This window comes from Ambystoma mexicanum, chromosome 2q (assembly GCF_040938575.1).
Source record: "Ambystoma mexicanum isolate Mex_15411 chromosome 2q, UKY_AmexF1_1, whole genome shotgun sequence".
In the NCBI taxonomy this organism is placed as follows: Eukaryota; Metazoa; Chordata; class Amphibia; order Caudata; family Ambystomatidae; genus Ambystoma; species Ambystoma mexicanum.
The window spans coordinates 1,035,235,934-1,035,259,023 of record NC_090924.1 but is presented as its reverse complement, the minus strand read 5'-3'; the positions used below and the strand labels follow the sequence as shown (position 1 = coordinate 1,035,259,023).

Genomic DNA, 23,090 nt, shown 5'->3' with positions numbered 1-23,090 from the left:
TAAAAACATATAGCGGGTATGGAATGCAGGTAATGGAGATGGGGAAAAAGGAGAGTAGATCAGAAGTAAAATCGGGTACACATCACATGATTTGGTGTCACACAAACCTGCACAGGGATCATGAGTCTGGGGTGGAAAAGAAAAATCTTTAATGGTGGCTTTTAAAACCTCAGCTAAGAGAAGTAGGACTTCTCAATGGACTGTGGGTTCACAGGTCTGACTCAATGTCAGGGTTGACTCATGCTGTCATCCTCCTAAGGATGATAGATTGAGCTCCAAGTTGGGGGGGGGGGGTAATAGGAACAACCATTATTGACAGCACTGAAAAATAGCAATGCTGTTGTATGAAGTGCTGAACAGAATAATTCGTTACTATCGAAGATCTGTAGCCTCTGCCTGGCCTCCAGGTAGCTTCAGCTAGTGTTTTAGACTTGCAGGCGGCGCCGCATTGTAGCATTGTCAACATCTGTCTCTTTAGAAAGAAATGATTGATGAGGAACCCATGATTAATGTTGGACAAAAAAAGGGAATACGCAGTAGACCCATCCCCTCAGACATTGCTTCAACCTGCGAATTATCTGCATGCAGAAGTGAATCATTACAAAATAGTGAACCTATTTCTCATATGTAGATCTAAAACTCTTTCATTTTTGAAGAATATTGTCAAAGGGATATAGCCATGTCATATCTGAAGATACCCATGTAAGCTGGAATCTAGACATGACAAAAAACTCTATATACCCAACTCCTTCTGATTTAATAGTCATTAGCAGTCTGGAATGGGATGCTAGTCACTCAGGAAGGTTGGAACGCAGTCTGCATTCTCTGATATAAGCTTGTTTTCTGAGCAACGTGAGTGCTGCTGGCCTGCGCCCCCTTCCCTTCTCCGCTCCTCCTCACTCCTTAGCACCTGTGTAGTTCATACGTGGGTGCCACGGGTGTTCTTAATTTAAAGAAATAAATCTTACTTCGCTGTGCGATGCCGCAATCCATTTTCTGAGTCTGTTTCCATGTTGATGACGCCACAGTCATCAACATGGAAAAGAGACTTTGGAGATTCTGCGCAGCACTGCACCTCAAGATAAGATTTACATTATCCTTTTTTCTAAGTTAGACACACACTTAGCACCCGCGTATAAACATTATCCTTTTTTCTAAGTTAGACACACACTTAGCACCCGCGTATAAACTAAGGGTTCTAATGATGATATGACCTTTGGGGTTGGGAGGTGACTGCTGCCAGTAACAGCCTGTCACCCATGTTAAGGGACCCTCGCTTTGTTCTGGCCCTTAACTTGGGCGGCGGGCCATTATTGGAAGGATCGGCCTGCCCCAAAGGGTTATAGCGTCTCATTAATGAACCGATTTGGCCATGATGGTGACCTAGAAGGCAGCTACTTTCTCCATTTCGCTTAATACAATGAAAGACAGTATTAATGGCACTGGGCTTTGAGTCAATACAATGGGCATAGCATGATAAGGAAGCAGTACCTTTTTGTTGTGCCCTTAAGGTACGATTTTTATAATTCACCATCAAGCACAATTTCTTGTCATTTTATGGACCCAGCTAGAGGTCACTGAATCCAGTGCAATGGTGATTTACACAAGGCTTTCTTGGTCAATGTAGATGTATTTACAACTAAAAATATATACTGGTGCTATATCATTCTAAATGGTCCCAATAAAGGTATTTCAGAGCTTCCCTTACGTTCCTCCTTTGCATTGTAGGCGGTAGGTACAGATATACTTTAAAGATAACTTTCACTAAAATAAGTAGCACAATTAAAGGGGTGGTTGCTGGTTCCAACATTACCTGGTCATTTGTTCCTGCAATGTTTCTGTGGAATTCAGCATAGCTGAAAAAGAGAGTAACGGCATATTGTTCACATTCAAAAATACACAATTCTAGTCAACAATGTTATCTAATAGCGACACATATAAAAACTCAAGCCAATTATTTGAGAATTTGCATTACCTTGTCAGATGTCAATCTAAACAAATTCATCAGTTTAAACAAGGAGTAAAGCAAAAAGAGTGGAGGCAGAGCCACTCATACCTCAAGGAGGAAGTGGAGTCAGGGATCTTCACCCTACATTCTGCTTCTGGGGCCTCTCTAACTAGGGGCGTGATAGCTACTCCTGTGAGTGGGAAACCATAGGAGAATTCAGCATAATTCCTGGTTCAACATTTGGTGCCCAGACTTTGTAAATGATGAAACACATCAGCCATATCATCACACCAGATGTTGGCATGAAACAAAAAATAGAATCCTCGGCCATGCTCGGAATTTACCCGACAGTGCCACGATTGGTCTAGTTTCTTTTGGTTCTCTTTTGCAGATCTCGGTTTAACGTCTGCAGATGTCTTGGGCACTACTGACCCATAGGACTCCTAAAATCGTAGGACTCTTTGACAGTTCGTAGATATTACCACCTGATAGGTGTGGTAGGCTATTTTGAAGGTGTAGCATACTTCAAGTGGAACCCAGTGTGGTTACTACACTTCCAAGGCGATGTGGTCACAGTGTTGCTTGAATTTATCTTGGGGACAGGAATCTTGAATGGGTCTTAATTTTGAAATTGCTGTCAATGGTGAAGCCAAGAGACTTTACAGACACTGGAAGGGCGAGGATCCTTCCGGTTGCATTTCTACTAGTGATTCTAGGTTTTGTGCTTGCTTTGGAATGGTATCGAGGGTTAATTCAGTTGGGGTCAGTTTGAGATGAGTGCTTGCCATTCAAGATTATATGAGTAAAATGCAGTGTCTGACTAACTAGGTGACATCTGCATTTTGGTGGATTTTGATTTTCAGTTTGGAGAGAGGCGTTCGCCAAAAGGTTCCACGTAGTGACTGAATATGGTAAGAGTATGGATCTATGGGGTACACTGCAGCGGATGGTTTATTAATGAAACTGGTCGGTGCACAACGGAATGTGCATTTGCCTTTGTGTTGGGGGGATAAGGTGAGCCAGCGTAGTGACTCATTGAAACCCATGCATGTGGTGAGGATACGCAGAAGGCTTCTGTGCCAAATGCAGTGGAAAGATATAAAGTAGACAGGGGTGGAGCACAGATACATGCTGCACAAATATGAATCTTAGACAAGAAGCACAGACAAATAAGGCACATGCATGTGGGGACACAAAAACAAAAGGATACTGGCCTGTAGTACAAACCGGTGTTCAGCCATGGAGCACAGAGAGACCTAGGGCCTGATTCACAGAGCGTTTTCCTATGAGATTGCGCCATTGTAAAACACTTCTGTGAATCATGGCCATGGAGCACAGACATGTGGCGCACACACACATAGCACGGCATGAAGTCTTAACACAAGCACAAGGCATAGACACGGGGCACACAATTGTGGAGCACAGACACATGGTGCAAAGGGAATACACAATTGAGGCAAATGTTCAAGCAGCACAGACACATTGAGCTCAGAAACATGGGACACAGAACACAAGTATGGAACAAAGATGTCTGGGTAACACAGGCATGTAACAAACAGCATGAAGCCCATGCACTGAACAGGCATGATGCAAATAACCATGAGCACTGAGACATGGAGCATAGACAATGGGTGCACAGATGTGGACTACACAGCAATCAAGCACCCTGGGAATTGTCTCGCTGTATTTCTGTAAAGTCACCAAGTCCTCTACTGCACCCAGTGCACCCCACTGCACAGGAAGGCCCAGTGGAAACACTTTGCAGAGCCTTATTTCACGGTATCGTCATTTCCCGCTCTGTTGCTTTAAACAATAGTGCCCTTTTCTACAATGAGGATTTCACACAACTTACTGAAGGCTAATAATTGCACAGTTATGATAATTAAATAAGTTGAACTACAGATAACCTATTAGGACATTCTAACAAGAGCTATTTCAAACCTCATTGATGCCATCATGTTTTGCTAACTTTATTGTATATAGTTTTAAAAAAAACCTTTACAAAAAAAACTTTCAACCCAGACATTTTGAGAAAAAGATAATAAAATAGTATATACATTCATATTGGTTAAGATTTCATTCTTTGAAGAAGACGAAACCAACTCACATTGTAAAAAATACATTAAGCGATCAAATGTTCCACAGTAAAATTCTACAAAAATTTCAAAAACCAATAACAAAACATAATTTAAATGGTTCGCATAAAATGCTAAAATACTACTTAAAACTTCTTAACAGGCACTAATTAGAAATATTTTAATGAATAGATTTCAGAAATGCAGCCATCGGCAACCACTCAGACATATTTTCGCTGTACAAACAGCGCCACCAAAGATTTTCTTCATCACTCCAATGAATAAATGAAAACAGTTTCCCAGATAACTCATCCTCTGATATTCAAGGAGGGACAATGCACAACCAAATGCTTAATAGTTTCAATTGTGTCCAGTTCTTACAGAATCTGAATATTACTTCCTTTGTTTGGTAGCAGAAGTATTGAAATCTCAGTAGGATTGACCTGTAAAAGGTATTGGGGAACTGTAATAAAAAGGGCAATATTCTCCCTATCTTCTTATATTCATGAGCTCAGTGATTCATTGAGGAGTAGGCATGAAAGCATTCGATTGTCTCAACCCAATCTCTGTCATGAAGCAAGTCCATGACTTTAGACGGGTTGGTACGCAGGGTCTCAGGAGTCAAGCTCAGTTTGCATAGAATACTTTCACCATCCCAAAATATACCACAAAGTCAGTTGTACCACCCTCAGAGCATTTCAAACTCATACATGGTTTGATTTCTTCATATAATGAAACTGGAATAGGCGAAATTATATTATGGTATGATGTCAACAAGTTCCAGTACAATGGAGCTCTCAAGGAGAGTAAACCCAACTCATATCTCATTTCAGCTAAGGCAACTGCGTTCGGGATGCCCAAAACACATCTCCAAATCGTAGCTTCCAAAGAATCAAGCCATTTAAGAGCTACATCGGTATAAAGGTCCAGCCCGTATATAATCTTAGAGACTCCTTTGCCCTCATAAAAATTTATCGCAGGTCTAATCGAAAACAGCCCACATTTTCGATTGAGCGTTACCATTTCATTGATTAGGTTGCCACCTTCTGGATCAACACCTGGTGCACATTCAGAAACATCCCCTTTTTTGCATTACACGATAAATGTAAGGGGTCATCCAGACGACTTATCCTGACCCAGTACCAAACGTTATCATACAGCTCATCATGGAGAATGTACAATCTATGATGGCAGTAATCGTAAGACCCTTTTCACTGCCAAGAAGAGGAACATTCAATGAACTGTGAATGACTTAAATGTAGAAATATATTTGCCCAACTGACTGCCTTGGCTAAATAACATATAACAGGTCCTGTGGCCTTATATTCTTACCTGAGATATTACTTGAGATATTACTTGATATATTCGGCATCAGTGCGCTGTTAACAAAGCTGTCCGTCATATCTCCAAATACTATCATCATTAGAGGGAGGCCGGCTCCGTGACAAACTGCTAGCAGCGTCCCAAACAGCATGAAGCATGTATCCATGCAGTCTGCATATCGAAACTGGGAAAAAATGATGAAGGCACAATAAATGTCAGGCAGCGTGCAAACAGGTTTCCGGCTAGAAGGAGTGGATATGCTGTGCCATGTCTTCGGTTTTCCCTACATCAACAGGCTCACACAGTAATATTACGTTTTCAATCAAGCCCCTCTCCATCACTCTGACAGCCTGTCTGGGGAGACATTTAAAAATAAGAACTGATTTGGGGGATGCAGAAAAAAACTCAGAATTTGTTGGTGATCAATTCCTGATTGCCACTTCTGGAGCACTACAGTGCTATTGAGCTTAATGTTCCTAACCAGTATGTGTAGTGGGGGTCAGCCATGTTTTAGTGATACTATCCTGACCCCACCCCTTGCCACTCCCTCTAGCACATGTTCTTAAGCGTGGAGGTGGGTGCTTCAATGGTTTTGTTGTGGAAGGTCCTCCTGTAGCCGCATATTGAATGGGAGATTTTCAGAGACCTTAACAGAGGCCATCTGGAGAAGGCCACCACCAACTCAAAGAGTGCATTTCTCCTCCCAAAGGCCCAAAGAATAAACAATTAAAAGGACACCTGGGATGTCAGAAAGGATAACTGAAAACATAATATTAAGGCCTTAACCTTCCCCTTTAAGGGGCCTCGGGATTAGAACAACTGGATTGAGATGAAGAGCCACTCGTTCTATCGTAGCACGCATGCTTGACTCATTTCTTGAAAGCCTCACAAACACCTCTCAAATTGCATTTAAACATAGTCAATAAGTACCATGTATAAGCAAAGCAGTGTATAATTCAATAACAGAAACAAAGAACAGGTGATTAACTTATTACCCTGTAATGTAAGATACAAGTTAATTAACAAAAAACAACATAGGACAGAAATAAAGAATACAAAATATATACTCCAGAAAATGTCCTTATCAATAGTTTTAAGGCATAAAGTGGATTAACTCAACACACACACACACGTATGAGGTTAACCCACAATATTATTTATTGAAGTAGGATCAATGGGAATCCTCATAGCAACACAAAAACTGTTTTATGTATTCAGTGGAAAACGATTCAATGGGGGACATTCAATACACATCTAGTAATTAAATAAATCGTTATTAAATCTCCTAAAATTCCTATTAAAGTGACAATGCATACAGTACAACAAGTATATTAATTAATTATAAAGTGTAAATGATTTTCCCCTTTCGTGAAAAACAACCAAACATTAAACAGGACAGTTAATAAAAGACATAGGGGGTCATTCTGAGTTGGGCAGTAAGGGATACCGGGCACCGGTAAGGAGACCGGTGCCGGTAATTCTTTACCGCCCAATTCCGAGGTCTCTTAGCGGGAACCGTAAAGCACGTGTGGTCTTCCTTTACTGGTCCTGCTAAGCGACCAGGGCGCTAATAACAGGCCTGCTATTTGCGGGCCCGTTATTAGCGCCTTCCCTATTCCCATTGAGCCCTATGGGGGCTCAAATGGGAATGGGGAATGGTTGGTTGAATGGGGATTTACTGGGTCCTCCAGGGTCGGATGACCAGGTAAGTCCCCAGTCATCCACACCGGACCCGGTATGGGAGGCAGCCATGGTGCTAACAGCACCATGGCTACCGCCCAACTCGGAATGACCCCCATAGACGCCTGCAGGGATGAAAGGGCACAAGAGACTACAGGAGTTTGTTTCTTGCGCAGGAGGGCTTCTGTTGCTGAGGGGCTAGTCCATGCCCCCTTGCCTTCATCCGCCTGAGCCCAACCCGCAGGGTTGAAGCCTGCAGGGATACAAGGGCGTGGGAGACTACTGGAGTTTGTTTCTTGCCCAGGATGGACTCTGTTGCTGAGGGGCTAGGCCACTCCCCCTTGCCTACATCCACCTCAGCCCAACCCAGAGGGTCGAAGCCCACGGGGATACAAGGGCACAGGTGTTGTGCTCCCGCTGTGGGTTTGGTGCCCGCGGCGGGAGGGAGTGTTGCCACAAACTGCCTTCTGACAACTGACTGAGAGAGGTGCCCCACTGTAGGGGGGGCCACTTATCTGTTACAACCCTTTTGCGCACTGCAAGCTGAACAGGCTCCAAGGCACCAAATACAGAGAGGATTGTGAAGAGGGGGAAGGGCCTTTTCGAACTGTTTCTTTGCCCTGCATGCTGACTTGGCTACCCTAGCTCCATTGCCTCTTCCCCCTTTGCACCAATATGAGGACGACAGTTGTGGCAATGGATGTTGTTGCTTCTCCACCTCCATCCCCACCGTCACCATCGCAATGTGCGTCCTGCACAACCAAGAGTAACATTTTATGTGTGAAGCGGACGCTAGTGCACCCGTCCATCGTAGACTGTGACCTAGATGGCAACAAGATCAGGACCTATAGCCCTGCTATGATAACGGACGACGCTTACAACTTGATACATTAAATCAATACATTTCTGGGAAGTGCACCGATCATCGTAGGGAAAAACCCAGATGCCCTTGCCATAGAAGGTAACCCTGATTACAGCGACAAAGAGAATGTCCAGGCAGCAGCACCACCAAGTGTAGGGGATACCTGCCTCACCCTCCCAGTAGACAGTCCTGTTATAAATGATGACATCCCTCTGGCCCTGCTGAGCAACGGGGGGTTTGCCTCAGGTAAAGTCCTTTTGGGGCTTTGGGAACTAACTCTGACTCACACTGATGTTTATGACCCCTCTTTTGCTCCACCTTCAGGCACTATGCTTATGCCCCGGTCCCTGAATAGCCACTGTACAACACTCGAAAATAACCCCCAGGCAAAGCCAGATTCCACCCCTGTCATCATCATACCTGAAACAAGTGTAACCCCCAACGCAGAGGTGCTTAAAGTAGCCTCGGCTGTGACTTTAACATGCAGCCCTTCAGCAATGGGACCACAGGAAAGGGGGTCTACAGCACTAAGGATTATTCGCACAATATCTCTGAAAGACACAGCTCGTCATGAAACCGATGTAAGAGGCCTGCCTTCTGGGAAAAGTAATTTGCTGGGTCCAAATTCCCCCTGTATAGCCTCATTTGGAAAATCCTCTAATCCTGGTTCACCTTAGAGGAACCAGCACGCGGCTGCCATTGTTCTCTGGTTATTACCGAGCTGGTGGCCTTAAAGAAACTTTTACTACTGATACTAGATATTGGTAGAGGCACTGGAAGAGGCATTCCAGGGGAGCACCAACTAAGCAATGAGGTGGATATCAGGGGGGCTGAAGCAGAAGCAAAGAATAACCTTAGAGCCCAAAAGGCAGATTTAATTCAGCTAGACAAAAGTGGCTCCAGGGTGCCCATAGAAGCAAAGTCTGCAAATCAGATTAGGGGGCAAACTGACATTGGCACAAGTCCCATATTCAATAACCATCAGGCCAAATCTGTTCAAACTTCACAGTGGGGTGACCATGGGGCAGCTGGTCACGTGGGTCAGCACCTTATGCGAGGGGAAAATCACTGTGGCGGACTGTTGAAGCAGGATCATAGAGTGACCACAGTCTTGAAGAAGTAGTAGTGCACCAGAACCACAGGCCCCAAACCTAAAAAACACTCTCTGCCAAGATATGGAGCACAGCAATTCGACAGGGGCATGAAGAATGGGTGTGGTATTTACACACAGCGTCCCAAAATGTCCCAGTGACAAGCCCGAACCGAGAGACTCCCTTATAAATAAATGTATACATTGGCTGAGAACAGTGTATGGATGCAGTTCTTTGATCAGGGAGGATATCCGATGCTGCAGAAGATTATTCTATAACGAGGGAAACTGCTATGACCTTATTTGCATAGAACTAAAGGACCGAACTTTAGCCACAAGTTTAATAGGAAGTGGTGTGCGACGACACCCAATGACCAGCAGTTTGATTGCCATTAGCACTTCCCCCTTTCCGGAAGGATGCTGACCCCATGGGACCCACGCTCCCACAGGAAATTGGACCCCAGTCCCCAAAACTCTTTGAAGCCAACTTAATCCCATTGGGGAAAGACTTGAGTGGCCTACTAGTAGGTGTGGGAATACCCCATAAGGTCAATACAAAAATGGAGTGCGGGATGGACGTAGCTGACATTAGCACCAACCCAAGGGACTGCCATTAAGGCAATCACTGTCCTGATGAAGAGGTCATTTGATTCTTGGTATTTTTATTGATACTGTCTTATATGTGGACAGGATGTATATGTGTACTTTGATGGTCCTACGGCCAAATAAAGTTCAGTGATGATGAAAAGACAGACAACCAATACACACACATAAAGATCCCATCTAAAATCCACAGTAGCAACAAGAACTGAAAAAGCAGTCCAAGTGCTGAATGTTTACTTTGCCACATGCACTATATTGTCTTATGCAGCATAACAGGTAACATTATTCTGCTGATACGGCCTTTAATTGCATGAAAACCGCAACATTGTTCTACAGTTGAGCCAGACATTAAATATCAGTGGCCAACTCGAGTTTCATCTGTGTGGTACATTTTTTTGTTGACCCAGCCTTCCTCAGGGCGATGATCTTTTTCGTCACACAAGGGGGAATAGCCATCAATTGAGGCTTTGAAAAGTAGATTGTGCTTTTTTTGCAGGTGATGTTTCATGCTTTCCACCTTTAGCTCAATATTTTCACTGGCACCATCAGATTTTCCCTTTATTTGTTCTTCTAAAAAATTTACTAAATGCTTCAAATTGAAGGTTTCTTTTTTTAAATCAGTGATTTCAGTTTCACAACCTTTCAGGGTTCGATCTCTGATGGGTGAAAATCTATGGTCTGCAAAGTTTAAGATTTAATTGCTTGATGAAATAAGACGTTGTGAATCATCTGCAACATCTGGCAATTCTAATATATGTGCACTGTCGTTAATGTTGATCGGCAGGGACGGGTCCTCTCCTAACACTGAATCTATAAGCTAACAGCTGGTAAAGCTAACAGCTGGTAAAAACTACCACATAGATTCATAACAAAACTGAAAGAAGCCACAACCTTTACTCTCAGAAAACAGTTGAAAAAAAAAAAAACCCTGACAAAAATATTCCACTATCCAGAGGAATGCTTAATTCAATAAATTAATGAAACGTTCAAGACACTGACAAAGTCGTGTGGGCTGGGCCATCGAGGAGAGACTGGGAAACTGGGTGCGAACGGGAGACACACGCTCTGTGATGCATGCACAGAGACAGCTAATGGATGAACCCTCAGAACTCAAACCCCAAACAGTTTTTTTTTTGATTTTCTGAAATCATCTATGCCTGAAGAGGACCTTCAACGACGATGAGATAAATGAGGCTCCAATGTATAGGCAGGAATTGGCCCACAGTCAGTACAGGAGACGTCTTAACAGTAATTGGAAAGAAAAGCACAAATGAACAACCAGCCAAAAGATAGCAGGCAGCTGACGAGAGAACATAAAACTCATTGAACACTTTGGGCACACCTCTTGTTCCATGAGCAGACCAGGAGACCAAGCTCAAAGGGTGTTGGATGGAGAAGACCAGTCATGGAACACAAACCAGGGACAAAAACAAATTCCTTCGGCACCAAAATAGAGAGAGGGAATGGTCTTTCGAGAACGTTGATCGCCACAATGCACATTTCCTCATAAGGGCTGGACGATTGCATTGCAGTCTTGTTTAAGGAGTGATGAGAGTTGCAGGCGGGGATGCTTAGTTTGATGGTTGTTATCTTGTCAGTAAAGTGGTACGCAATGGTGTCTGGTAGTTGTAATGGTGTGAGATTGGAATATTCTTCAGTTGGTTTAGTTACTTCCGTGTAAATTTAAAATGGATGTTTTTGGACTTATAAATTCCATCATAAAACTACTCCTTCTTCTTTCTGTGATAGCCTCTAGCACGAACAAGACGGGCCGATCTTTTCTATCTTCGTTCAAGCTTCCTGCCTTTTAATTCAAGATTGGCAACGTTCCCATTAAAGCATTATTTGCTTGTTTTATTTCGATTTGATTTGAGCCTTTATGTTCATTTAGATCTGTTTCTTTGACCAACACGATCGGTTTGGTATGCTCTTTCATATTGCAAGTAAGACTACAGGTGTCTCCTGGAGTCCAGAACTGTCAATATAAATTCCTCCCTTTCAGCCTGAGCTCTGTCTCCAACATATTTACCAAGGAAATAGCTATGGCAGTATCCCACCTGCACCCCCAGAGAATACATAATGAGATTTATCTGGACAACTGCTTGGTAAAACCACTTTCACCACTGCAGTCTCTCTGCCACAATCATTTGTTTAATATCACTGTGTTCAAACTATATTTCACCATAGGCCAGCACAAATTAACACTACTATTTTCCCAGTTCACTCGGTTTAATGGAGCTACGGTGGACATCTGTCTGGCCAAGTCATTGCCTCTTCTTCGGAGGCATGGTGGTAGCAGCAACTCCCTGAGGTTCCACATATTTCCCATATTACTATCCTTCGGAATCCATGTACTTTGTTATGGCAGCCTGAGAATAAGAGATACTCAAATCCAACTTTCCTTCAAATGCATACACCATCAGGTCCTCAGGAATGGGACAACCACACAGCTCTGTCAGCCCTGTTCTGCTGGATTTATAAACTAAGTGTTTTTTGAGGGTGCCCCTCTAAGGAGTGACCTCCAGAGACACCCATTACCAATGATTTGTCAGCATAAAGTTGGGCTTCCCCCGCAACCTTCATCAAATTATAAGATCACAAGTAGGAAGAGAACAGGAGGTCATTTATCAGCCTTTTTGAGCAGAATACAATCTTCTTGCCACCACATTTCTTTCTCTCTCTCTCTCTCTTTCAGGGAACTATGGTCTGGATCTGAATAGCTAACACCACATCATATTCTGAATCAGAGTTTATCATTTAAAGTTGCATGCTACTAGCCAGGCATAAAATGTCACTCACCGCCTCAATTCTCCACATGCATTAAGCACACCATTTTATTTTCAAATCTGTTTATTGGCATTTGTTATTTGTTGTAAGCACAAGAAAATTGCCAGATCTGCCTCCAAACAATAAATCAGATTGCATCTCAAATTATTAACATTTACAACCATTACGTATTCGGCAAGAGTCAATTATACTCGCCAATGGCTAGTAGTGAAGGCAAACTCTCAGGCATGTTCTCAGAGAGGGGCAATGTGATAAAACACTATTATGAATTCTATTTGACAAATGCCTCCTTTATTAAAGAAAATGCCTCCTTTATTAAAGAAAATGTCTACTTGACGACCATCAAGCATAACGATCATCCATCAAGATGAATTACCAGCAAGAAAAAGAGCAAATCCAAAAGGGAGGGCAAGAGGTCAAGGAGACGGCAAGGGGAAAATAAAACAGAGAAGGTCAGAAAGAAATAATTAGGGAGAGGGACAGATTAAGATGCATAGTCTATGCTAAATGACCTAAGGGAAGAAGAAGATTAAAAAAGAATGGGTAATCAGAAAAAGGAGATGGATGAGGTGCACAGAGGTCTTCCTTTGCAGTATGGCACATAGCAAACAAAAAAACACGGAAGAAGGGGGCCAATTGATCGAATATTTACAACATTTAAAATTAGTATATTAACAACATTAAAAAGTAGCAAAACACAAAATGTGTCTAGGAAAATCTACACACTGTTCATCAAACACAATTACCAATAGAAACGTTGTTTTAAATGCATATACATACGGGGCACAAGTACACCCGCTTTATTTCCCGATCGTATAGTACTGGGTGTGGATACTGGGTGTGGATCTCTGTCAAAAACACGTGTATTGCCCAAGTCCACCTACATAATATAGACTCAGCAAATTGTACTATGTCCACACACATATGAGAACTCCAACAGCACACTTAGCAATGGATAGTCGACACTAGAAGTTAAGCTCCTTTAAAGCCAACACTATATCAAATGCCTTCTGGTCTGCTTCTTGGTTGGGGGAGGAGTCAGCCTCTCTGGGGCATAAATTGCTAAGTCTAGCTCAGATAGCTTTAGTGCTTTGCCAGAGCTCTTGCATAAGTACACTGGGGGATGTTGCAATGTAGGCAAGGAGCCACGGGGATCATGGCGAGTCACATGTTGAGGGTCACATGCTCGTGCATGTTATCCCCACCAATAAAGGTGCAGAGCGAGTTTCTGCTCGGCAGTTGCAGTGAGAACCAGCATCTGTGTGGTTATTGTCGCCACGTGCAGCACTTTAGACAATGAGCCTACCAGGCCACCCCACCCAATGGGGCATCCCCACCACGTGGGGGCCGTAGACCCCGGCCCCTTAACATGGGAGAGTTGAGGGCAGGTGACAAACAGCTTCTCTGTGATGTGGAAAGGGTGAAGGCTTGGCTATTGTGATTTCGTATAAGCAAGTGCACAAGTGCAACTGTGTACGTTTGTGTTAGGAATATTTATTTATTTTTATTTTATTGTGCATTTGTAAGGCGCTTATACATCAAGTAAATTGTGCTTCAAAACGCCTACAGGGCAACAGGGAGGGAACATTATAACAATGAAAGATAAAGCAGGCCTACTAGGCCTTGTGAGCATTCAGAACGTTCAGTGCAGAGAGAGAGAGAGAGAGAGAGAGAGAGAGAGAGAGAGAGAGAGGATGAGGGAGTGGGGGCTAAGTGCTAGGTGTATCACGATGGAAGTGCTGGGGAGGGAGCAGCTGTAAGTCCCTAGGTGGAGTGGTCAGCAGCCAATAAATAAGTGCAGACCTGTGGTGACATAGGCAAAAGGTGCCAAGGTAAAGTGCTGGGAGGGGTGGTGACTGGAGGCGATTGGGTGTGGGAGGCCAGGACCCGGGAGGACACATAAGTGCCCTGGTCACCAATCTGAGCAACTGTGGGATGTGGGATTTAGCAGAGAATATAGGAAGTGAAGGAGGAGGTGGATAGAAAGTTCTTGAGGAGCTTCTGGAATTTGGGGAGATCCGGCTCAAGAAGAAGAGGACGGGGAGGCTGTTCCATAGGAGGGAGCCTGCTGAGGAAAGAGATTGGCCACCGGCTCACTGTTTAGCGAAGCGCTTAACACACAGAAAGTTGATGCCAGAGGAGAGTAAAGATCTAGAGGGAGAGTATTTAGTCAGAGCCAGTTGTGGATAGCGTGGTCCCAGGCCCCAGACAGCCTTATGGATGATGCAGAGGGATTTGAATTTGATCCTTGCAGCAACCGGGAGCCAGTGGAGAGCTTTTAGGGCTGGAGGGATGCAGTCCCTGGGATTGAGGCCAAGGATACATCTTGCAGCCCTATTCTGTGTTAGCTGGAGGGGTCGTAGAGAAAAAGATATGATATGATATGATATGGCATTTGTAACGTGCCTATACACAAGTGTTTCGAGGCACGACAAGGCAAGGGAGGGGGAACAGAGGGAAGACAGACAACGATCTTACTAGGCCAGGTGTCATTCAGATCACGCAAGTGCATGGGAAGGGGGAAAGGGAAAAGTGCGTGGGGGAAGGGAGAGGGGAAAGTGCAGTACATGGGATAGTAGAATAAATAAGATTATCGAACGACCAGATGGTGGCAAGTGCAAAGTAAGAGCAGACATAAGTGCTGGTACGGTGACTCAAGGGATACAGAACAACAGTCCCCAGGTGCGGGGGTTGACCAGGGTGGCAGTGCAGGTGTGCAATTGGCGGGGCCTGGGCCCGAGATCAGAAAGGGTGGCCAGGTAACCAGTGCAGTTTCAGCCAGGAATTCAGCAGGGGAGAGGTGGAGAGAAAGCAGAAGCAAAGAGGAATGTTTTGAGGTGCTTCCGGAACCGGAGATGGTTCTCCTCAAGTTTCAGGGAGGCAGAAAGGCTGTTCCAGAGGGAGGCCCCTGCCGAAGAGAGAGATCTACCACCAACTCGTTGCTTGGAGAAGCACCTGACCCTGAGGGAGTTGGAGTTGGATGAGCGAAGAGCTCGAAAAGGAAGATACTTGGGAAGTGAGAGTTGAAGGTATTGCAGCTCCAGGCCCCAGAAGGCCTTGTGGACAATGCAGAGGGTTTTGAACTTAATCCTCTCAGCCACTGGGAGCCAGTGCAGAGATTTCAGTCCTGGAGAGATACGATCCCTGGGCTTGAAGCCAAGGACAGGTCTCGCAGTCCTGTTCTGGATAAGTTGCAAAGGGCCGAGAGTAGAGGCAGGCTGATTTAGGTAGAGGCTGTTACAATAGTCCAGTCTAGAGAGAACCAGGGCTCTGGAGACGGTGAGCTTCTGGGGGAAGGAGAGGAAAGGAAGAATACCTCTGAGGAGGTGTACTGGTAGTGTGACTTCTTAGAGACGTCAGAGATGTGAGGAAAGAAGGAGAGTGTGGAGTCGAAGATGACCCCGAGGTTTCTAGCCTTGCAGGTGGGAACAGGAAGAGGGCCAAGAGAGGCCGGCCAGAGAGCTGCAGGGAAGGAGGGAGTGGGTGTGCCAATGAGTAAATTCTCAGTCTTACTGGCATTAAGTCAGAGGTCATTGGCGGCACACCACTCCTGGATAGCAGACAGACAGTCAGAGATGAGGGAAGGAGAGGAGGAGGCCGAGGGTAGCCTGAAAATGAGCTGGGTATCATCCGCATAGCACTGAAAATTGGGGCAGAGAGCAGCGATGCAGTGGGATAGGAGTGCCATGTATTGGTTGAACAGCCTGGGAGAGAGGTTAGATCCCTGGGGGACACCGCAGGTAGTGAAAAAGATATCGGAGAGGAAGGACCCAAGTTGGACCTGGGAGGGAGAGGAAAGAGGTCAGCCACGCCAGAGCCTGACCAGTGATACCCAGGTTATCACAGAGATGGTTGAGCAGGATGGCATGGTTGACAATATGAAAGGCAGAAGAGAGATCAAGAAAGATGAGGACACACGGTGTGTTGGAGTCAAGGTTGGAAAGCAGGTCTTCACGGATGTTCAGGAGACCAGTTTCCGTGCTTCTGGCAGCTCTGAAGCCAGACTGATGGTCATGAAGACCACCGACAGATTCAGTGTGGAGATTAAGCTGGGAGATGGCCAGCTCCTCCAGGAGCTTGCCCAGGAAGGAAGTGATAGAGATTGGGCGATAGTTAGCCGTGCAGAAGGGGTTTGCAGAGGGTTTCTCAAGAATTGGGTGCACAAGGGAGTGCTTCAAGGGGGATGGGAAGACTCTAGTGGCGAAGGAGTGATTGAGAAATCAGACAGGGCAGGAGCCAGAGAGTGAGGGTAGATTAAGGTAAAGGCTATTGCAGTAGTCTAGCCAAGAGAGAACCAGGGCTCTAGAGACTTTGAGCTTTTGGGGGAAAGTAAGGAAAGGTCCTGAAAGTGAGGGATGAAGGAGAGAGAGGAGTCGAAGATGACTCCAAAGTTTATGGCTTCAGAAGAAGGAGAGGGGGGCATACAAGATGCCCACAATGAGGGACAGAAAGAGGGAGCAGGAGTCCAATAGAAAGGATCACAGTCTTGCTGGCGTTGAGGCACAGATCATTGGAAATACACCAACAATGGATGGCAGATAGGCAGTCAGGAATGATGGAGGAGGTAAGAAGAGGAGCAGAGGGACGTTTGAAGAAGAGTTATGTGTCATCTGCATAACACTGGAAGTTTGGGGAGAAAGTGGAAATGAGGTGTGCAAGCGGAGCAAGGTTGTTGTTAAAGAGCCAGGGAGAAAGGGTGGAGTCCTGGGGAATGCTGCAGGTGGAGATAGCGGTGGGGGAGGAGAAAGAGCCCAGAATAATCTGGGATGGACGGTCACTGAGAAAGGAGTTCGGCCAGTCCAGGGCCTGCTCAGAGATACCTAGAGTATCGTGGAGCCATTTTATGAGGATGAAATGGTTGGCCGTGTCAAATGCAGACAAAAGATCAAGTAGAATGAGAACAGCTGAAGAGTTTGAATCAAGAGATGTGAGCAGTTGCTCATGGGTGTTCAGAAGGGCAGTTTCTGTGCCTCTGGATGCTCGGAATTCAGATTGATGGTTGTGGAGGTATCCAACAAGTTCGGTATGTTGGGTCAGTTGGGGGAAGACCAGTTTCTCCAGGAGTTTTCCAAGGAGGGGTTGATAGATATGGAGCAGTAGTTGGCTGGACAATAAGGGTCTGCAGAGGGTTATTTCAGGAGGGGGCATACAATGGAGTGCTTGAGTGAGGAGGGGAAAGATCCAATAGCAAAATAGTGGTTGCAGAAATCAGGGAGTGCAGGGGCATGGGAGCCAATGTTGTCGTTAATGGTTTTGGAGGAGCAGGGGGAAACCTGTTTGGAGGAGACCTTCATGGAGCGGACAACTCTGGTGACCTCATCAGGTGTGATAGAAGAGCAGGGGGGGAGGCCATAGGAGGCAAAGGAGTGTAGGAGGGAGAGAGGGACGCAAGGGTGCTCAGGATGTCCTGCGTTTTTTCAGTGAAGTGTGTGGCCAGTGCCTGGGAGCGAAGAAGTGCGGCGGAGAGTGCGGAGGGGTTGGATAATTCCCTGCACATTTTAAAGAGTTCAGCCGTGTTGTTGGATGTGCCAGAGACACGAGCTTGGATGCGGACCCTTTTCTTGGTGCGGATGGAGAGTCTGTATTGCCTTGAAGCAGGCGACAGGGCAGTTTGTCAGAGGGTGAGCCTGAGGTCTGACACTTCTGTTATGCAGCTCTACACTTGCGTTTCAGGGCTACAAGTTCAGAGTCGTACAAGTGTTATGCTTAGAGGCATGTTTCAGGCGGATCCTCATGTCTGGGAAAAGAATGTCAAGCGTATTAGTAATGGCAAGATGGAGGTTGCTGAGAGCAGAGTCAGATGTAGAGTCTGGAGTGGGGAGAGAGGGGATGAAGGTAAATGCGAAGGCAGCAGCTGATACTTGTTTCATTGGACAAATGTTCATGAACTAGGTCAGCAAGGCTGGGGGGCATGGTCAGAGGGCTGCGAGGACCCAGGTTAAAGGAGAGGAGTGACTGGTCTGACCAGGAGAGTGGGGTGATCAGTGGGGAGGAGAGTGAAAGGTCGGTGTGGATGATGGCATCAAGATTGTGTCCAGCCGAGTCGTCAGACCAGAAAGTAGAATGGAGAGGGAGAGTGAGGTGCAAAGGTCATGGAAGAGAGTGGATGACGTGATTGAGGAGTCAAAGTGAATGTTAATGTCGCCAAAGAGAAGGAGTTTAGTGCTGGTTGTGATGAGATAGGAGGAGAAATCAGCCCATTCAGAGAGGAACAGGGTGGTAGAGCCAGTGGCAATGCTCAGAGAGGTGCTGGGAGAGATGACCAACTAGCAAACCAGGCTCTCAAAGGAAGAGTAAGGCTGCATGGGTATGAGGGGAGAAGGGACCCACCAGGGAAGATAAGAGCAACCCCACCAACCCCAGAGCAATATCATATTAGGACGCACGACAGTCTGTAGTAAATCAAAAATTGTACATTCATTTGGTGGCATGCAGAGAACCAAATGCATGATTGAATCAGAATGTTATGGCTGACGAGGTAGCTATTTTGTGCTCACTAAACACAAGGATCCCGGGCTGAAAAGGTTCTCAGATAGGGAAGAGCAGCATATTGAGCTGAAGCATAGAAAAAGTTGCTCCGAGTGCAAGTGGCCAACAGCAGGGGAGTTTACACTTTTTCAAACTTATAAATTATAGAGTTTATTCAAATCTAGGATGTGTGCTTTTCACTGTCTTGCAGATACTGTTGACAAAGATATACCCACAAAACTGACAACTTGACAGATTTGTAACCCACAGAGTCCTTGGCTACAAGTGAAATAAAATCCAAATCTGGACTGGAAGCAGTCACATCAGAAGACAGCATAGAGAAACACCTTTAGCGATCATCAAAAGAGATATCATGCATACCTTTTTGGGGTAGGGCAGAGATATTGCTCAAGGCTCTCCAGGAAGATAGACAAGACTGGGTCTTGGCAGACCCCTGATAGAGACTCATATCCAGGGGTGTTGCTAGGTATGAAAAAGACCCGGGGCTGCGCTGATGTTGGAACTATCGGCACTAGGGGCTAGCTAGTTGTTTGGTTGTAGCTCCTGAGATTTTATCCGGGGCTACAACCAAAAGATCAGGGGCTATAGCCCCCTTAGCCACCCCCTAGCAACGCCTCTGCTCAGATCCTTAATCATCCTTTCTGGCTGGTAACAAGGTAACACAGAACAAACAGCTGACACAGCTTGGGGGGTAGTTGAAGATGTTGCTTTTAAGAGCTACTTTTTCATGCTACTTGGTACATTGGTTTCTTTTTCCACTTTTGTACTGCATTGTGTACCGTACTCCACCTCCTCAGAGGTACTCTGCCTTTCCTCTCCTTCCCTCAGAAGCTCACTGTCTCCCAAGCTCTGGTTCTCTCTAGGTTGGACTATTGTAACATCCTCTTTCTAAATCTACCTGCCTCTACTCTCCACCCTCTACAACTTATCCAGAGCAGGACTGCGATACTTGTCCTTCACCTCAAGCCCTGGGATCGTATCTCTCCAGCTCTGACATCTCTCCGTTGGCTCCCAGTGGATGCAAGGATTACATTCAAAACCCTCTGCATTGTCCACAAGACTTTCTGGGGCCTGGGTCCAAAATACCTTCAGCTATCCCTCCGCAAATGCCTCCCCTCTCAAGCTCTTCGCTCATCTACCTCTAACTCCCTCCGGGTCAATCGTTTTTCAAAGAAACGAGCTGGGGTAGATCTCCATCTTCGGCTGGGGCCTCCCTCTGGAACAGCCTCCCTGCCACTCTAATACTTGAGGAGAACCTATCTCCGGTTCTGAAAGCACCTCAAGACCTTCCTCTTTGCTTCTGCCTTTGCTCCCCTTCTCCCCTGCTGATCTGCTCTCTCTTGGCACTGTGCACCTGGCCATTCTCTGTCCCCTGTGCCCAGGTACCTGCTCACCCTGCTACCTTCCTGCACTGCCCCCTGGCCACCCCTTGCACTGGGGACTGTATCTATACCCATACAGCCCCCCTACATTTTTCTTCTTTTTCTGCACTTATCAGACTTACCCAGTCTGCTGCCTTAAACACAGCACTTGCCACTTGCTGGCTGCACTACCACTGTTTATTGCCTCCATTTTCTATTTATTTTTATTTATTATTATTATTTATCTGCGCTCCTCTGCTCTGCACTTTCCACTCACTCTACCCCTTTCGTGCAATTTTTCCCTTTTCCCTTTCCCATGCACTTGCGCGTTCTCAATGTCACTGGGCCTAGTAAGATCGTTTTTATGTTGTGCTGTGTTCTCCCCTTTCCCCTCCCTTTCCTAGTCACGCTCTGAAACACATGTGTACGAGCGCGATACAAATGAAATATCATATTATATCATATCATTTCAACTTGGTTAAAGCATATAATGACATGGATCCTTATAAATAGCAAGAATCTCCTTTCATTGAATCTTACAGAAAGTAAGTTTTACACAAGCGCCATCTTGGATTGTTAGGACACGCCTGACAATGTTCTTGTTTATGTGGGTGTGTGTTTGGCTGCTCTGTTATCATGTCTCTATTCAGTTTGACAATTCCTTTTATGTGATAGCATTCAGCTGTATCAGGTAAGGATATATTTTGGTGGTCGATTCTGCGCATTATATTGTCGAGGAACATTTTTCAATGTGTGTTTTCCTTGTGCTTTACAGCTTTGAGAGCAACATGTTAAGTAATAATACACTGTACTGTTAGAATCTGCATCATATTATAGGGGATACTAATTGCTTAAAGACTTTGCAAGAACGTACAATTGTTTGCATGAACTTTTACAAATCTGCTAGTGGGGCGGGGCAGTGGCATGCATTGTTTTCTGTTATTTCTTGTTAGTGTATTGTACTAAACAAGCTTTCCCAAAGTAGAACAGACTGGCACATATAGCACATGTTAAGGGGACAGGGAGAAACTAGAAGCATCTAACCCAATGTATGAGTGTACATATGGGACCTGGCTGACTTCTGGCACATGAATGATAGGTGCTGGTTTGACAAATTAAAACACAAATAAGGTTGCAGAGTAAACAGGGAACTTAAAACTCGGTTAGTCATTATGAAGTGGCGGGCACTAGGAACTGTCTTCAAAGCCAAATCTACAAATGTAGAGGGTAAGTCTGTTATGACCCCTGGAGACATTAAATAACAATTGTACCCTCTACATTACATTTACAATTCCTGAACTATAGCCTCTCAAGATGCTTGTTTAAGAATTTCAGACATCTATTCATGTGTTTCCCCCATTACAGCGATCCAAGCCTATGTTCAGCGGTTCAAAGGAACCATCAAGCTCGTCCTGATTACCATAGCATATATTGTGTACCTCTATCAACACATAACTGCTGTAGTTGTTATATTGCCTTTTCACTTCATAACCTAAACACTGTTTTGTATACCTCATGCCATGTACATTGATCACACGCCATTTAGGACCTAATTTACACTTTATAAATACGTATAATTTTAAAAAAACATACAAACATGGCAAAATGGCAATGCATTGATGGTTGTCAGGCGTTCTACTGCTGCCCAAGAATGAAAATGTATGTTCTCCTTTTGTACCAAACTGTCCATGCCAAAAAAGGTTTTTGATGAAACACATCACTCTTTAATTGATCTGCTAAAATGTTGGAGTCTGATTAAGTAGGTAATGCTCATGTTTGTATTCATAAATGCAATCTTAGAAACATCTGTGCTGTTGGGAAGATATCCACCAACACGCAGTGCAGATGCAAATGGGTGAGGTTCACATAGTCCCTTCTCCCTTTCCATGGCAGCCATTGATATTAATAGGAACAAAAAAAGAAAATGGCCAACATGGAAAGTGAGAAGAGACTACATGTAGTCATCCCTTTTCCATTTCCATGGCGGAAAATGAAAAATGTAAACAAAATGGCCACCATGGAAAGGGTATAAGGGACTACTTGTAGTCCCTTCTCCCTTTCCATTGTGGCTAATCGTGCGCCCGAGATGCGCTGCAAACAGTCCTGTTCCTAGCACCAGCGAGGGACAATGCTGCAGCAGGTAAGTGGGCAGGGGGATGGTGGACTTAAATATGTGGAAAACTGTGGTGGGGGTGGAGAAAGAAGTGTGGGGAGCAGGGGGCACACTTAGCTGATTCCCGGCTAGGGAAGATGGCGGCCTTCCATTCTGAAGAGGCTTGGAGCAGGGTCTTTCCCTGTGTGGTAAGGATCCCGTTCCACGCCTCCTCATTGGCTTGGAGGCCACCACACCCGCCACGCCGGGTACTAATCTGAAACATAAACATTGTTTTAGTTTGGTGGAATGTATCGTTTCCTACTATTGCTTAGCTGTAAAGGCTCCCCATCATCAATGGCCTTTGCTATGGGTCAAATTAGGGAAGTAGGACCTGTACAGGTGTCTGAATTAGGCTTTACCAGTGAAGGGGTTGTATTAAAGCAAATTCGGAAGAAGCTGATAAAAATAGCAACTGACCGAAGTGTGCAAAAAACACGCTATATAAACATCTGATGGAAGTGTTCAAATGATCAAACAATGTACCGTCTGATTGGAGTATTCAAATGATTCAATTATATCTGATGGGAGAGTTCAAACTGCATGCATGAACGTGGAAATTAGTTTATGCTGAATCAGCTGCGGAAAGAACTAGAACCCCAGAAGGAGGAAACGGGAAATATGTTGCAGAAAATCCTGCTTAAAGCCACGTGAGACAGAAGCAGGGAGCCTGACGCTGTGAACTAGATACAGTGCTAAAAAGAAAAGCCCTAGGGTACT

The 23,090-nt window shown here is 45.0% G+C and overlaps 1 protein-coding gene across 3 annotated transcripts in view; it reads right to left on the bottom strand.

Moving 5' to 3' along the window:
* The window catches only part of ABCB1 (ATP binding cassette subfamily B member 1), a 777,038-nt gene that overhangs the window by 474,173 nt on the left and 279,775 nt on the right, over positions 1 to 23,090 (bottom strand). For all 3 annotated transcript variants that reach the window (XM_069648389.1, XM_069648388.1, XM_069648387.1), the window contains exons 4-5: positions 5,356 to 5,530; positions 1,814 to 1,856 (exon numbers count right to left, since the gene is read on the bottom strand). In XM_069648389.1, the coding sequence (XP_069504490.1) occupies positions 1,814 to 1,856; positions 5,356 to 5,530 (218 nt within the window). The remainder of the gene's footprint in view (positions 1 to 1,813; positions 1,857 to 5,355; positions 5,531 to 23,090) is intronic.